Source organism: Doryrhamphus excisus, linkage group LG11, assembly GCF_037039965.1.
Source record: "Doryrhamphus excisus strain RoL-2023G ecotype Guam linkage group LG11, RoL_Dexc_Guam_v1.1, whole genome shotgun sequence".
Classification (NCBI taxonomy): domain Eukaryota; kingdom Metazoa; phylum Chordata; class Actinopteri; order Syngnathiformes; family Syngnathidae; genus Doryrhamphus; species Doryrhamphus excisus.
The window spans coordinates 16,299,962-16,318,365 of NC_136367.1; the positions used below are offsets into that span (position 1 = coordinate 16,299,962).

General features: G+C 38.8%; 2 protein-coding genes across 2 annotated transcripts; both read right to left on the minus strand.

The window, feature by feature from the left end:
- Positions 1 to 1,467: 1,467 nt before the first annotated feature.
- otop1 (otopetrin 1) lies at positions 1,468 to 10,369 on the minus strand. Its single transcript, XM_058080000.2, has 6 exons — positions 9,704 to 10,369; positions 8,539 to 8,675; positions 6,765 to 6,823; positions 6,552 to 6,682; positions 2,859 to 3,769; positions 1,468 to 1,657 (listed from the first exon to the last, which is right to left on the minus strand). Exons 1-6 carry the CDS (start codon positions 10,086 to 10,088, stop codon positions 1,487 to 1,489), a joined length of 1,794 nt encoding a protein of 597 aa, XP_057935983.2. The 5' UTR covers positions 10,089 to 10,369; the 3' UTR covers positions 1,468 to 1,486.
- Positions 10,370 to 12,064: 1,695 nt separating this feature from the next.
- Positions 12,065 to 17,473, minus strand: tmem128 (transmembrane protein 128). Its single transcript, XM_058075649.2, has 5 exons — positions 17,334 to 17,473; positions 14,659 to 14,791; positions 14,420 to 14,581; positions 14,052 to 14,160; positions 12,065 to 12,377 (listed from the first exon to the last, which is right to left on the minus strand). The coding sequence occupies exons 1-4, from the start codon at positions 17,434 to 17,436 to the stop codon at positions 14,061 to 14,063; spliced, it is 498 nt and encodes a 165-aa protein (XP_057931632.2). The 5' UTR covers positions 17,437 to 17,473; the 3' UTR covers positions 12,065 to 12,377; positions 14,052 to 14,060.
- Between the last annotated feature and the right edge of the window lie 931 nt (positions 17,474 to 18,404).

Consider the following 18,404-nt stretch of genomic DNA (forward strand, 5'->3'; position numbering starts at 1 on the left):
TAACCTAGCATGTTTTTGGAATGTGGGAGGAAACCGGAGTACCCGGAGAAAACCCACGCATGCACTGGGAGAACATGCAAACTCCACACAGAGATGGCCGAGGATGGAATTGAACTTGGGAGTCCGAGCTGTGAGGCCTGTGTGAAAATTAAATTATATTCTTCAAATCCACCACACAGTGAAATAGTTCAATGATTTGATTTAGTGTATCATTAACTGAGAAGGTCAGCCTTCCCGTCCGGAACGGTCAAATAACACATTTAGAACCTTTTGCAGGAATAAAAACTCATTTATTTCAGCACTACTGTACAAATATTTTTCTATGAGCACCATGAAATGACAGAATGATGATTTTGATGAGAATTCATAAAGCAAACAATTTAGGCCTGTATGTTGGCACTGAGAGGATGGTGGAGACCACCAGAGCGAGAACCTTTACTGGAGATGTGACTAAATAAATGTTTTAGCGTGAATCTGGAAATGAGAACTTGGTTCCTGTTCGTGTCTAAAACACCCATCAGGATTTACATGAAACGGTTACGACTGTAATTATCGTGCAAAGCGGCGAATAAGGCAAACCACTCTGAAAACCTTGGAAGTATACAAACACAAAAATGCAGTCCATTTATAACTACTGTATTTCCAACTACAGTACCATTTACCTTTAAAGGAATTGTAAAAAAAACAAAAAACAGCATACTTATGAATCCTAAATATTCCCGGAGTTCTAAACTATTGGGCATTTTACTGCTTTTCATCACAGCAGCACCAAACATAAAAATAATGGTTTTAGCTCCTGCAGCCTTGATATACTGGGATATAAATGCTAACTTATGTTAAGAACTATACATGAAATGGTCCCAAAAGCTCAGTATTTTTATGCAGCTTGGTGGAGACTGGAACTTTTTAGATGGTATTATAATAATCTCTCTGGGAGTGCTTACAGTCATAAATACCTGGTACTGAGCTGAGATAGTCCTCTGAGAGTTAGAAATGTACTGAGATTTTAAGAAAAACAACATTATATACTTCTACCGTAGTAAATGAGAACATCATTCATTTAAAAAAAATACATTTGAAATGCATATGAACTATGGATAAAGGGTTACAACATTGCACATATTATAAAGTACAGTGCTCTTAGATCGTGTTGTATTTAAAACCATGAGGTCGACAATACCAAATCGGGTGCACGTAATGTGTGGGGTCACAGGGTGACTAACTAAAAAAAAAACAAAAAAAACATAAAAGCTTCTTTTAAAATTATTTCCTAAACCTCCCACTGTACAAGATACTTCAAGGAACACAGGTTAATATGTTGAATAATCCTTAGATTAAGGAATCTACAGGATGTCATGTGTGTTGCCATGGCTTGCTTTCAAGTGGTGAATGTTTGAGCCATGCTGTGAAACACTCACAGGAGCCAACAAGTGGCAAGTGGTTTTTTTTTGGTTGGTTTTTTTTTTGTGCATTGTCTGTTTCTCAGTCAGACCCGCCGGAAGACCTCTAATAGAGAAGCCACCGAGTGCATGCGGTAGAAAAGGTTTAATGGAACCGCAAAATTCAGGGTTGTAGTCCATACGCTGAAGCCGAAGGTCTCCTGTTCCAGCCCGTTTTCGTACTGTGGTCGACAACCAAAGGCAGGGAGGATCCACAGCTGAAAAAAAAATAGTACATATTTTTAATGTCTGGCTTTCATTTGCATAAATAAGTATGCTATTCCTTGTTTAAAACCTAATAACAGATGATATTGGAAAAGTACATTTGGTCTTTAAATGACTTTACAGGAATAGTATAAGCATATGTACACTCTGACATAGGCTTGGAAAACAAAGAAACCCTTTCATTAAGATACAGCTGAACACATGGAAACTGATACCTTGGTTCTGTCAGATCGGAATCTACCTTAGGTGTGTTTTGTTGTTTAAAAAGGGAAGAACTAAATTTGAAACACTTATATGCTAGGACTACGTTAAAAAGCCATAGCATTTCAGTATGTGGAATCAAACTATGGAATGGATTGAGTAAGGAAATCAAACAATGCACAACGATGAGCCAATTCAAGAAACAATACAAGCAGTTGATGTTTGCTAAATACAAGGATGAAGAGTCTTGAACCAGTCATGATGTGCTATATATATCACTATATTGACACTTACTATGGTACACATTATGTCATTGGATGGTCATATCACCTCGTACTTCGGTACGTGACATAAAATAAAAAAAAAAAATAAAAATCTAAAATTTAAAATGAAAACATTTAAAATTAAAAAAATTCATTCATTTTCTACTCCTTTTCCTCACGAGGGTTGCAGGGGTGCTGGAGCCTATCCCAGCTGTCTTTGGGCGAGAGGCGGGGTACACCCTGGACTGGTTGCCAGCCAATCACAGGGCACATATAGACAAACAACCATTCACACTCACATTCATACCTATGGACAATTTGGAGTCGCCAATTAACCTAGCATGTTTTTGGAATGTGGGAGGAAACCGGAGTATAATTAAAAATTTAAAATAAAAAATTTAAAATTAAGAAAGCAGGAAGTGAACAAATGTAACAGTTACCGATTGTAAAAGTACCAGATGGAGGGGTAGAATTCCTACTCCTTTTGGACATGTGGAACTGGGAACTGATTATGTGATGCATTCAATTGTAATCTGAAGCATGTTCAAATGAAATAAAACCATTACCATAAAAAACTCACTTTATAGTTATTACCAAAAACATCAATTTGTCACCTGGAAACTATTCTGCTGCTATCTGACCGAGCCAGATGTTGCTAGTTAAAACTCCGTCGGGAAAGATGGAAAAAAATATATAAATCAAAATTGCAAAGAAAAGCAAAAGTGCTTACCGAAATGTTGCCCATAATTAAGAAGACTGCAATGTTTTTCAGGATTTGTCTCTTAATATTTGGGGCTTTCACTGCTTGGCTTCCAAAGGGCCGAGGGTGGTCAGTGGGTTTCCGTGGACATCTGTACACCCGTCCGTTCTCTTCCTGCTCGTTCTCCATGCCGACACAAGCCCTGTCGGGAGTGTCGTAGGCTCGGTTGAAGATGCCGTTGAAAGTTGGCGCCAAAGACGACGTCACTGAGAAGATTTCCGGTGAAGTCGTCAACTCCGGGTCATCCCGCCCCCCAGCATCTTCCTGCTGGCGGTAGAGGGACTCGATGATGAAGAGGTTCTGGATGCATTTCTCCAACACAACGAGCAGAGAATAAGTCAAATTGGTCCAGCGGTAAGGGGGGCTGCTATTGGCTCCCAGCACAGCCACAATGCTGCACCAGGACATGAACCAGGATCCAATGGAGGAGCCAAATAACAGTTCTGTGTCCAGCTGCCTGGAGGGGTTCTTCGAGTTGTCCAGTGGCATGTGATCTGCTCGGTATATGAGCAGACCTGAAGCACAGGCAGAGCACATAAACACAAGCATGACGATGCCATAAATGTAGAACATAGAAATGGCAGAGCGCCGCGTTTGGAGGGACCCCTCCACATGCGTTATATAAACCACCAAAATCCCGATAGTGCTGGCAAAGGCGACAAGACCTAGAATGGGTCCTAGGGTCAAACCTTGGCTTTTAGTTGCAAGTCTTTTCCGATTTGAAGACAGGTCAATGGTCCGGCCAATGTTCTTCCACATAACAAAGAGCATGGCGGAGACAAAGATGTGGTATTCGATGTTGAAAGGATAGAGATAGTAGAGGCTGCTGGAGAACATGGAGCACATGCTGGTGGTGCAGTTGCAGTGAGGCTCCGTATGAACTGCAATGACAAACACATGCAAAATGAAATTGCTTTATTTTGTCCTGTATATTCAATATTTAACAATATCATCCGAAGCAGTTGGAGCAAGTGGTTAGCGTGCAGGCCACACAACTAGGAAACCTGAGTTTGATTCCACCCTCGGCCATCTCTGTGTGGAGTTTGCATGTTCTCCCACATTCCAAAAACATGCTAGGTTAATTGGCGACTCTAAATTCTAAAGGTTGCATGTTTTTTTTCCTTCTCGTCCCTCATTTATTGCTATTAATTGGTTCCAAACCTGACCGGGATAAGTGAATTTCTGCAAAATAGGATTTGTTATTTATAAATGAAAACATTTTTGTTACCCTCAAAATAAGGTTTTAACATCATTAGAGCCCTCATTAATAGCATGAGCAGTGCGCTAGGCGGTCACTGGGAAAGATTTTCGACACAACAGCAAAACATAATGTATTTATGTTGCATAATGCAAGTCCTGTATTTGTATTTTAATTCATTTAGACATTTTTTATGCTTGAAAATGGTTAATTTAGGCAGAAAGTATGTACAATTTGCTTAAATACGCATTTTTTTTAATAATAAAATGACAAAACAAGGCCGCACGGCAGACAAGTGGTTTGCATGCAGGCCACTAATCATAGCTAGGAGACCCGAGTTTGATTCCACACTCGGCCATCTCTGTGTGGAGTTTGCATGTTCTACCACATTCCAAAAACATGCTAGGTTAATTGGCGACTCCAAATTGTAGAGTTCCCATGTTTTTTTCCTTCTCGATTTGGTCATCCCTCATTTATTGCCATTAATTGGTTCCAAACCTGACCGGGATAAGTGAATTTCCGCAAAATAGGATTTGTTATTCATAAATGAAATTTTTTTGTAGACAGCTAGGAGACCCAAGTTCGATTCCACCCTCGGCCATCTCTGTGTGGAGTTTGCATGTTCTCCCCGTGCATGCGTGGGTTTTCTCCAGGTACTCCGGTTTTCTCCCACATTCCAAAAACATGCTAGGTTAATTGGCAACTCCAAATTGTAGAGTTCCCATGTTTTTTTCCTTCTCGATTTGGTCATCCCTCATTTATTGCCATTAATTGGTTCCAAACCTGACCGGGATAAGTGAATTTCCACAAAAAAGGATTTGTTATTTATAAAGGAACATTTTTTGTTACCCTCAAAATAAGGTTTTAACATCATTAGAACCCTCATTAATAGCATGAGCTGTGCGCTAGGCGGATTTTCGACACAACAGCAAAACATAATGCATTTATGTTGCATAATGCAAGTCCTGTATTTGTATTTTAGTTCATTGAGACATTTTTTATGCTTGAAAATGGTTAATTTAGGCAGAAAGTATGTACAATCTGCTTAAATGTGCATTTTTTGGAATAATAAAATGACAAAACAAGGCTGCACGACGGACAAGTGGTTAGCATGCAGGCCACTAATCATAGCTAGGAGACCTCAGTTTGATTCCACCCTCGGCCAGCTCTCTGTGGAGTTTGCATGTTCTCCCACATTCAAAAAACATGCTAGGTTAGGTATGTACAATTTGCTTAAATATGCATTTTTTGGAATAATAAAATAACAAAACAAGGCTGCACGGCGGAAAAGTGGTTAGCGTGCAGGCCACTAACCATAGCTAGGAGACAACTGTACACGTGGAATCTTACGAAAACTGACATAATGTGAATTAAATAAGTCTCTGTAAAGAGTGGATTGTGGTTCTTTTAGAATTGGGACATATATTACAGCTGTAGGGGCTGCATGGTGTTCGAGTGGTTAGCCTGCAGGTCACACAGCGGGGAGACCCGAGTTCGATTCCAATGTGCGGATTTTGCATGTTCTCCCCGTGCATGCGTGGGTTTTCTCCGGGTACTCCGGTTTCCTCCCACATTCCAAAAACATGCTAGGTTAATTAGCAACTCCAAATTGTCCATAGGTATGAATGTGAGTGTGAATGGTTGTTTGTCTATATGTGCCCTGTGATTGGCTGGCGACCAGTCCAGGGTGTACCCCGCCTCCTGAAGACAGCTGGGATAGGCTCCAGCACCCCCGCGACCCTCGTGAGGATAAGCGGTAGAAAATAAGGAAGAAAAATTTGCTGATCTGTTCTCATAAGACCTAAGTGTGCCAAAAAATGTGCGGTAACATTTTGATAAAAATGACTATCTGATGAACCCCGTGCAGGATTATCGTCAACTAAATTGCGTGTTGATGGTCTATAGTTATTAGTCACTTAAAGTTTGCGCTCTAAAACTCCAAGCACAGTCTACTATAGTGGTGCCTTTGCCCTCCTTTTTTACAAAACCCACCTACCAGGCACCCTCTCCCCCATCAAGGGCCACCATCATGGTCCTGCACCCTTTAATTAAAAAAAGGGAACAACAGTCAGGGTGCAGCCTGCCTCACAGTCGGCCGGATATGAGGAGAATCACCTGAACCCCCCCACCCCTCAGCTTAGATGTATCAGTTACTGTAATTGCAGCGCCCTTGGGAGTAAGCAGCCTGTGGGACAAAGACGTGTGAGGTCAAGCGGGGAGTTGCCAAGGAGGGTGGCGGTGGCTAAAGTGTGTAGAAAGGGTTAGTGAGGGAGCCCCTCAGCGCTAGCAACACCGGGTCTCCTGAAACCTAATAGAGAGAGAGACGTTCGACGCAAACAAGACCTGCCCAGCTCACGGCCCTTCGCTCCCTCCTTTTTCGCTTTTATCCATTGATTCAAGTTCTCAAGTGAACTATTGTACTTCTCTTCCAGGTACAAGCCAACAATCGACCCCTTGGCCCTTACCTATAGTGAGGTTTCCATAGCCCAGGGCAGAGAGCCTTCTTTTATGGTTGTTCAAAAAGTGCTCCGCTTCTGACATCACACCGCTGCACCACAGGAGGAGGTTGGTAAAAACTGCGTGGATTACACCGAATCTAAAAAGATTAGCAGTTTAATTACTATTGCACTCATTCAACAAGGATCTTATATTTATGTTTTAAAACATAATCCACATACCTCTCGAATGTTTCAAAACTCTTGATGACATCTTTGATGTGAAACCAGAGAAAGTGCACCTAATCAGAACAACATGAAATCATTTTAGCAAAACCAAAGCCAAACTAAATACTATTAAAATATCCTGAAGCCCAATCATTCAATTCCCAACATGAACAACCAAGTAATTCTACTGTCACACAAACTCTGGACCCACACGAACAACAAAGGGCATATTATGTGAAGACCTACTTGGTTAAGTGCCACAAGAAACACTGCGAGTATTATTACATCAGGGGTGTCCAAAGTGCAGCCGGGGGCCATTTGCAGCCTGTGGTTCATTTATAATAAATAAAATTAATAAATAAATAATAATAAAATAATATATAAATAAAATGTATATTTAATATATAAAATACTATATCATATATAAAATAACAAATAAATAAATAATAAGTGCCACAAGAAACACTGCGAGTATTATTACATCAGGGGTGTCCAAAGTGCAGCCAGGGGCCATTTGCAGCCTGTGGTTCATTTATAATAAATAAAATAAATACATAAATAATAATAAAATAATATATAAATATATATATATATATGTATTTAATATATAAAATACTATATAATATATAAAATAATTAATAAATAAACAATAAGTGCCACAAGAAACACTGCAAGTATTATTCCATCAGGGGTGTCCAAAATGCAGCCGGGGGGCATTTGCAGCCTGTGGTTCATTTATAATAAATAAAATAAATAAATAAATAATATATGAATAAAATATATATATTTAATGTATAAAATACTATATCATATATAAAATAATAAATAAATAAATAATAAGTGCCACAAGAAACACTGCGAGTATTATTACATCAGGGGTGTCCAAAGTGCAGCCGGGGGCCATTTTGCAGGCTGTGGTTCATTTATAATAAATAAAATAAATAATAAAATAATATATAAATAAAATATATATATTTAATATATAAAATACTATATAATATATAAAATAATAAATAAATAATTACAAATAATAAAATTAAAAAGGGCACAATTGTAGAAAGAAAATGCTGAAATTCTGATTACTAACACCACAAATCCCTCGTTTATCACTGTAAATTGCTCCCATACCTGACCGTAGTAAGTGAATTTCCACAAAGCAGAATTCCTTATTATTTATAAATGGAATATTTTAATAGCTAGAGGCTAGAGACCTTCCAAATATTGTTTTAACATTATTAGAGCCGTCTAAACATGAACTAACACCCAATAGTCACCTTTATACTTTTGTTTCCTAATATAGTAAATAAAACAGGTACAAATATGACCATTTGGGAGATCTTTTCTAGACAGCGTACTTCCGAATATTAAAATAATTTTATTGGCACTGCATGGGTGCCTTCCAAAACACTAGAGGGCGCATATGCTCCTTTCAGCATGGTCAAAATTTAGCTTTTCGGGTTGCTTTGTTACCATCCATCCAACTTCTACTGCTTATTTAAGGTTGGCTGGCGGGGGCAGCCTTCCAAGCAGGGAAGCCCACTTCATCCAGATCCTCCCAAGGCATTCCCACGCCAGATGAGAGACTTAGTCTCTCCAATATAACCTAGGTCTTCCCCGTTGCCTCCTATGGGTCAGACGTGCATTGAACACCTCCCCAGGGAGGCGTCCAGGAGGCATTCTGACCAGATACCCAAGCCAAGTCATCTGGTACCTCTTAATTCGGAGGAGCCAAGCCACCCTACTGAGAAAACTAATTCATGAAAAACTATAATAGAGTGAAGAAACTTACCTGTGCTATAGTATGACTTGCATGGATGACAGGATACACCCCGAGGACAGCCGACACGCAAGATTGATAACCAACATAATATCCGATTCGAAACACGTCCATAATCAATGAGAGGAGTGCAAGAAGAGTCAAACCACCTATGGGAAATATGGGAAATGGAGGTCATGCTAGATTTGCTGTTGGTAACACAATATATATATATACATCATGTATTACCACAACATATAACAGTGAAAGAAAACAGCAGACACATTTTTTGCAGCCATTTTGTGTGCCGGCTTCATTATAAATAAAATATGCAGTTATATTAACGGTTATATTGTTTGTAAATTGTATATTACAAAGCTGCAGTTATATTGAGATGCATTTGTGCACTATATATACCAATCAAAACAGAGCATTATTATATTAGTAACGGTAATGGTAATATTTCATTTGAACATGCATCAGATTACAATTGAATGCATCACATAATCAGTTCCCAGTTCCACATGTCCAAAAGGAGTAGGAAGAAGCAAAGCATATTAAATCCTACCCCTCCATCTGGTACTTTTACAATCAGTAACTGTTACATTTGTTCACTTCCTGCTTTCCTAATATAGGTTAAGGTTTTTAACATCAAATATATACTGTACTTTACATCCACCACTTAGTTATGTAAATTTCCTCAATTTTTGTGTTTTTGCTTTAGTTATTCCTCAAATGGAAATAAATATTCCTTTTGTCTAGTATATATAATTATATAGTATATATCTAGTAATATAATTAAAGTTTGGGGTTTTTTGTTTTTAAAATGTTTAATTAATTAAAAATTTTTATTAATTTTAATCTTAATGCTTTCCTAGCATTTTATTAGAAAAACATTTTTTAACATTTTAAATTTTTGTAGAGAAGTATTGGATGACATTTTTAGGTAATTGGTTATTTTTAGCCTTATACATTATTTTAGCTGTTTGAAGATGAACTATATCAGCAAGTTGAAGTATTTGTGATTTTACAAATAAGGAGTTTGTATGTTCTCTGTAGGCGGCATTATGAATTATCCTTACTGACCTTTTTTGCAGTACAGGCGGCATTATGAATTATCCTTACTGACCTTTTTTGCAGTACATTTAGCAGAATTGTGTACTGGATCTGATTCTAGATGGTCCATGTGGAGGCTCACCTCTGATCCAGCACGTGGTGGCGTGGACATCTTTCTCAGTGCGCGTGTGCTTGTGCCTGTCTCTCACCAGGATGTACCACATCATCCAGACCAGCTGCAGGATCATGAGGCAGGTGATGAAGGACAGCAGGTGATCCTCCTTGACAGATGGGCCGTGGTGGGCCAGGGCCAGCATGATCGCCGCTCCGATCAGCAGCACGTTGGTCCCATACTGTCCGCTCAAGATCTCCGCGTTCTTCTTCGGGTAGTCATCTGACACGCTCAGCTTCAGCTTGCTCAGAATCTTCTTGTCGTTCTCGGAGCTAGACGACGAGGAGGAGCTGTTGCAGTATTTGTTCAAACACATGGCATCCAAGGTGTTATGCTCCACCATGGTGGGAGACATGACTGTAATCAGAGGGAAGGGGGGCAGTCAAAGCCTCGCTTTGGAGGTGCGTCTCTGGGGGACCAGGTGCGCAACCAGGTGGACCGGTACCGCTCCGAACATGCTTATTCGGTCACCAACGCTGGAGGCAACAATCCATAACAAAATGTAAAAGTATCATGTCCATATCTGTTCAAGTAGTCCCTCCAAATGTGCTGCAATCTTCTCATTGAGGCGTTCAGGGGTAATATAACCAAGTGAGGGACAAGTTAAGACTTCCAAAAACTCTTAGTCAGCTCCTGTTCCACCATCTGGGGGCTTGATCATAAGGCTTTCAAGCAGAGCGGAGGACTGGGGATGAAAAGGTTAAAATGGCAGTATAGTTCCGCGAGTGTACGTCCAATAGGATCAAGAACCTCCGGTTGGATACATTTATATATGCGGATGGGTTTACTTTGCCTAACAAAAGGGGAGGTGGAGACACACTTTGGAGGGTCGTTAATTGAATCCCTTTCATCAATAATGTAGCGACCCTGATGGGTTCATGTTGACATGTTGTACTCTTGAGTGTCTGACTGTTCCGAGTGACTGTGAATGCACCAGGTGTGGGGGGCGTGTCGTTGTTGAGGAAGCACTGTTGAGTTGCTGGCTGTGTTTATAGCGGTGGTGGTTTTAGTAGACATTATTTGATATTATATTATTTGATTAGATATTTCACAGGTTTGTGACAGAAATGCAATTCAATATACTTTAAAATGTACCCAATTTAAACGACTTTTTACAAGAACAACGAACAAATTAAGGGTCGTCCTTACGCATCACAATAGCTCGTGAACATGAGACATTCATTACTGGCAACATAAGTTTGCCGTCTGAATGCTATATTATTTATATTTCGTTTAATCGCTGACAACAACAAAACATCAACAACTGACGGTTACAATGACGTCACCAGAGTCACAAAACATCATGTGCCCACGTGATCCAAGGAAAACCGCATTGACTCAATCAGTGCAAATCATCACCACCAAAATCCGCTCAGTAGCCAATGATTATATCTGACCCTGTTGATGATCTTTCTAACTGATTGGCTTATTTGTTCCTTTGTACCAACAATGGTTTAAAAGCTGACTTTTTAAACACACTTGAACTTAGAAAAGACTTAAGTTCATGTCACAAATTGAACAAATGTTCTATTTTAAGTAAATAATGAGGAACAGATGTATTAATTGCAGTTATTACAAATAGTTAACCGATTAAAAAAGAAATGAGCGACACTTTGGCCAAAAAAAAGTTTCACTAGAAGTGTGCAATTTTTATTATTTTTATAATGTATAGTAATCACTTGTTAATCGCATTACAGACACCCGTAAAGTTGGGTTTCTGATTTATCAAAGTAATATTGTCATAGTTAACATATAAAAAAAACTTGTTTACGACCTTCTAAATTTGTTTTTTTTAACATTAGAGCCCTCTAGACATTACATAACACCCCTATAGTCATGTATTATTCAATATTGCAGATATAATCTGAGACAATAAGCTATTATGATATACTGCAGGTAAAACTCATGCTCGTGTGTGGAGGACAAAAGTGACGTTGGGGGTTCAGGGGTGAGTTTGGAGTGGGTTACAGCTCCAACAGTAGCCCGTGTTATTAGCATGGCTAATTCAAACTTGCAATAAAGGCCTTTGTATTGTGTCACACCAAACATTACTGATACCTAGTGATCAGTGTGGAGTACTATGTAATCATCATCAGTATTTGAATGTTCATTGTTACAATTTTGGAAATGTAATTAATAGAAAAATATGTATAATGGGTCATATTCGACCACAAAACAACATTAATTAATTTTCAAAAAAAAACATAATAGTGAAGCTGCAGAATTGGAACCGTAATGTGGTGAGGGACAACTGCATATTAACGGAAATAGCGAAGAAAACAGTCACATGAAGGTTCCTGTCATAGCAAAAATAACTCATCTTTGGCAGTATTGGTTTCCAATTCAAATTTAATGGATTTGACGCACACACACACAATTAGAAGACATTTTTATGGTTTAGAAAGATATCAAAAGTAGATATACAAGTTTATAAAAGAAAAATAGCACGTAACAGAGAAGTAACATTAAACAAAAACATTGCTTCTCAGTCTAATTATTTAACATATGTTTCAACGATTTTAAAATGCAGTCTTCACATAGTCATGTTCAAATTGTCTTCATAAAAAAAGGAATAACAACCGGATTCCGTCAGGCTGCTTCATCATCTTGCCATACTTCATGGTTTCTTCTTTGTCGTGCATTACTGGGACACAGAGCACAATTACAGTTAATGTGGTTCAAATGCCACATTCTTACTTTACTTTCATAAATTTCAACATTCATTGTAAGCAAAAGTTTGGAGCACAATGCATCACAATTATTGCAATGGTTGACAGAACGCATTATGGGATTAGCATAATTATGTCAGGCAGTTTGAGTCATCGACTAGCGAGGGCTGTCGTCTCAGCGGGAAAAGGCGCTGATATTTACATAAATGTGCGAGGGTTTAGAATGCCAAACAAGGAGAGGTGGAGGGGATAAAAGTCAGAAAAGAAGTGAATTTGCGTCATTCTTCTTGACAATATGAGGAAGGACTATGGCTACGTTTACATTGCAGGTCAATTCCAATATTTTTTGCCCATATATCTGATTTTTCCTCATGTCAGTGTCAGCAAATGTGACTCAGGCTACATTCGTAATCTATGTAGATAAAAATCCAAATTCTCACCCCCTTGTCTTCTTAATATCCTGTACAGAATCATTCGGTTATGAAAATATTGACTCCTGTTGCACAAAATCCTTGAAATTGTTAACATAAGTCCTTTTTTAGGGGTGTCAGGTAACCACATTTAAAAATCGGGCCTCATACCCTGCAGTGTGAAGGTAGCCTGTGTGTCTTATGTAAAAGTTGCACATCTCTGACGAGGTGAAGTAAAGCAGCAGTAAGAAAATTAATATATTTTGGCTCAAGGGCTCCTCCTAGAAATGCAATTTACTTCTCAGCCACTGTGGCAAATACAAATTGGACACCTGCAAACATGCATACAGCATTTCTGACTTAAAAAGTCAACGTCGCAAAGGAAGCCAATGAATGTTAAGTGCTAAATACACATAACACTTGACTGGGTTGAAATGACACTTCATTTTCTGATCACTTTTAGTGTGTGGCAATGTTTGTACAAGAACTGGAGGTGTCTGAGCAGGCCTCGAGCACAACACAACATTAGGTGATCCATTGTGGCGTTCTGTTAATAAGATTGCAACTTAATTGTGAGGGCTTTTTGCAGCATTCTTAAATAAATTTTAAAAAGCAGTGCTTGAACGTCTGATCAGTGCATGGCATATGGCTTAAAAGAGGAAAAGGTGACATATACCCAGTTGTTCATCGTTCTGTGTGCTTTCTATAAACAAATAACCCCCCCACACACATAATAAAATGACTAAAGGATTTTCCAGCTGTAATTCTGTAATTCATTCATTTTCTACCGCTTATCCTCACAAAGGTCGTGGGAGGTGCTGGAGCCTATCCCAGCTGTCTTCAGGCGAGAGGCAGGGTACAACCAGGACTGGTCGCCAGCCAATCACAGGGCACATATAGACAAACAACCATTCACACTCACATTCATACCTATGGACAATTTGGAGTCGCCAATTAACCTAGCATGTTTTTGGAATGTGGGAGGAAACCGGCGTACCCGGAGAAAACCCACCCATGCACAGATAGAACATGCAAACTCCACACATTGGAATCGAACTCGGGTCTCCCAGCTGTGTGACCTGCGCGCTAACCACTCCTGCGCCATGCAGCCCCTCCAGCTGTAATATATGTCACAATTCTAAAAGAACCACAATCCACTCTTATGTCAATTTCCGTGAGATTCCATGTTGGTTAATTCCGGAATTCTGGCCCTAAAAAAACATTAGAAACATGACTCACCTGTCACATTCATCCAAGCAAAGAAATGAACATGACCACGCCCATGAACTGTGTGAAAAGGATGAGCGGAGTGAAGAAGGACCAGACAGGCCAGAGTGCTATGTTAAAACTGCAAGAGAAACAAGTCAAACATTACGCTTTTTTTTTAATAATTATGAAGATAAAGTCATACTGGCAGCATTCATTTGTGGATTAGGTAAAACAATACCAAACATTAAAACGAGGGGTGTTCCGATTGATTAGCCACCTATCGGTAACGGCCGATAACAGTGAAAAAGCACGGTGTCTATATCTGTTTTTAGTCTTCTGTTTTTTGTAAGTGGCTTGGAAAATCAACACATTGCATTTCATTTATTTGAATTGTGTACCTGCAAGATGCCGCAATAAACGCGGCGGTGGTGATGGGAGGGATGGCTGGGTACTCCTGATCATAGTGCCGGATGCCTCTGAACCCCTCCAGGTACACGATACAAAACGTGGCCAGGCACAGACAAATTCCGAGGAGCAGCAGGCCGACATTGAACCACCAACTGAAAACACACTTAGTGGTTAATGAAAAATACCTGTTTAAAAGCTAAAAAGCAGTTTCAATAGGTAATTACTGTACCTCTGGATGCTATCATTTTCGATGATGTTGCGAAAGAAATCCACATAATAGGTAACAGTTATTGACACCACAATCCAGAAAACAGAGTGTTTGTTAATTCGAGGGAGAGGTCTGACATCTTTTTCTTCTTCACCTGAAATTGGAAGCAAAAAATAATCCAAATATCATTAAATAGTAGGGTTATACGATCAATATCGGGACGATAATTATCAGGCCAATAAGCATAATTAGGATGACAAATAGTATACAAAGTGGATGGATGGACATCACATGGATAAATCTGATTACCGATAATTAAAAAAACAGTCCAATGACGCAACATGTGCCTGTGATGTGCTGTAGGTAGGTAGGTAGGTAGGTTAGGCTGAGCAAATCAAGCACCCCTTAACCTAAAGAGGTTGAAATAGCAATAAACAAGTAAAAGTTAACGGAATCTCCTCTAATAGAGCGTGAATGGAAGCAAGCGGAGGTTAGCTTAGTTTAGCACGCTCCTGTGGTTGAATGTGTACGACTCAAGCTCGATGAGTATATTTCACCATGTTGTAAGGAATAGAATGGAATTAATATAAGGAACGTTTTACAAATCCCGATGACGACAGTTTCTCAATTGCTGGACAAAGTTGGCGATTGATGTATTATATCAATAAATGCAAGGATTTTTGCATTTAATTAACAGCCATGAAGCAAATGAAGCACATAAACTATACTGTTAAAAATAAGTGTAAAATGCAAAAAAGTGAATTCTAGAAAATTAAAACAAAAAAAACAGAATTTGAGAAATAATAAAATAGTTTTCCAAGGGCAGCTTTCAATGGAATTCAAAAGAAAAAACATTTCCCTGCCATATAAACTTTCTTTTAGATGCCGTTATTTCTATTTTACACACATTAGCTGGATTAAACATAAAAGGGGAAGTTGCTGGCTGCTATTATACCCGAGTATGCTGATCCACAATGAACTCGGTGGCCTAAAAATCTTTAGTGGAAGTGATCCTGATTGGCTCACCTCCCATACAAGATACAGTACACCATGCCAAGTGTTTTGTCAGGAGAACCACTTGATAGGTGTAAACTGCAATACACAGGCATTTAATAAAGACGACATGTCCGCTGATCAAATCTGTGCTCTGTTGCTTTTATTACACATTATCTGTCTACACTGGCAGAGATGGCCACCGAATTAGAGACGGTGATCCCATGTGTTATGTTACAATACTGACACAGTGTTCGCCAACAGGGGAAAAACAATCAAGAATTGCTGGATATTTGCCAGTGAGGGCCTCAAACGTGACATTGTTCACTGTTCAACCCACTTGCACTGAACAGCTCAGCTCTTTTTCGATCTACAAAAATAAATGATGGATTCATGTGACACTCTTGACTAATTTCCACGTGTTGATGATAAAAAATGATAAAACACACAAACACCATGAAAGTAATGGAAAGGGAAAATGCTGCAAATTTTAAATGTTTCAATGACAAACAAATGCAAAAGTCGCACCTAGTTTATCACGGTTAATTGGCTCCAGCCGACTGTGGATATAGGTGAATATCCACAAAGTAGGATTCAATATGGAATATTTTCAGTCACGCTATAGAAAACATGTTGCTGTATGACTTTCTAAAACGGTGTTTAACATTATTAGAGTTCGGTTAGAGATTAAATACATACCACTTCCACACTCAAAGCGAGTTTTCTCACTCTTCATCAATGGCTAATGCAGGTACTGTCTCATCAATGTAACATTACTGATGCCTAATAGTGACCAGAATACTACATATGATGTATGTTACGATATCTTTTGGACTAATAATAGGCCGTAGTCAACCAAGAAACAGCAATCGTTGGTTATTTTATAGCGAGGGACAACTTAATGCAGGTGCTGTCTCATTAATGTAACATTACTGATGCCTAATAGTGACCAGAATACTACATATGATGTATGTTACAGTATTTTTTGGACTAATTATAGGCCATAGTCAACCAAGAAACAGCAATCGTTTGTTATTTTATAGCGAGGGACGACTGTATTGTAGCACAATCACACTCATGTCCTTGAACTTGCATTTCTCTCATGCATTTGTTTATGTTTTTTGGTGTGTGTGTCATTTACAGCATTGTTCTTTTGCATTTGTTTTTCATCTTTTTGATCTACAACGTGTGTTTTTGGTTGTGGACTGTGTATTTGCCCCGTCCTCCACTGTAATCTCGCCTTTATACGTAATGGGTCACCACGACCAGAAGGGCCTTGTCATTTTGTGTAACAATGCCAGAATATCAAAATAATATTTGTTATTTCTAATCTATTCGTTTCGTAACTCTGCTCTTAGTTGGACTGCTTGATGTTATGCTAGTACATTTAATCGTGCAGTTTTTTTTATGACTTCTTGATTATGATAGTATTATGACCATCACTTTGGTCATGAAGTCTTACTTGACGAGTTAACAGTTTCTGCTTTGTGGTGGTGGGGGGTGTATGTCACTGCCTTTTATGGCATAAAGTAACTTCCCATCATCGTCATGTCCACATATTAACCAAATTGATATTATAATGGAACTCATGCAGCACCCAGGGGCTAATTAACCATAGATAATTCTTAAGCTAGCGGCTAGCTTCATTTTCCAGCTATACAAGTAGTGAGAGCTCAGTCAAGATTCATTCAAGTTCCACTTACTCTTTTCGTCTTTGTCGGTCGGGGTGGTTGTTTGCATGAGTAACTCGGCATCCTTCTTGAATCTGTTTCTTAACGCTACCAGCTCACTGTCATCCAGCATCATGCAGCTACCACTGTAAAGTACGACTGTTTTAAAAGCATTTCCGGTATGGCGAGGCGCATTTTATGACGTATTTCAGAGCGACGTTTGTAGTTTTTGATGACAGAACTCAATATGTTTGCATTTTTCCGTCATCGTGGCAAAAGAAGGGCGTAGTAATAACATAATTTGGTTAAAATATAATTATGAATATAGTTATAGGGATTAGTCTTTTTTTATTTGTCCTGTCCAGTCATTTGGGCACATAGTTTTATTGATCTAAATGCCCTGCTAAACAGATTTACTCTGCCAGGGAAAAGTGTAAGCCATACCTTGTTATATGGAGTTTTACTTGGCTTTATTTGATGTTTTGTTATGCATATTTGGGATGGGGTGGGCCGGAGCAGGAGGGGATAGAAAAGAAGAAATAAGAAAACAGATGCAGATTGCAATAGCAGGACAACTGAAACAAACAGTACTAAATCAGTAAATGTCAATGATGATGATAAAGAATCACAATGGAGGGCGATTGTATGCGGGGATGCTGGTGCCAGCAACTCATGCAGTGGTTTGTGCAGATAAAATATTATCAGGTCCTTAACAGTAAAAAAAAAATAAAAAATCATAACATAAAATAATGGAGAACCTCTAGCTTAGCTGGAAACAGTGTGGATATCCCTCATCTTTTAGACCCTAAAATTAATGTTAGACACATTAAATTGGTTGATCATATGAGCCGTTATAAACTACCTGCTACCAAATAGTTCCCAAATGTGTAATTTAGCGTTTATGGGAGACTTGTTCAGAACATTGGAGTTCACATATAGCCCATTAAAAAATTCTTAGAAGAAATATGCTTCCGTTTTTCTGTTGTGGTCAGCCTTTAAACACGAGTATTAACTAGTTTTAATACTTGCAAATTTCACTAACAGCTCAACTAAGACCCAAAGTGTGCAATATACTATTTCAGGTAAGCAGAGTGATGAATGAGA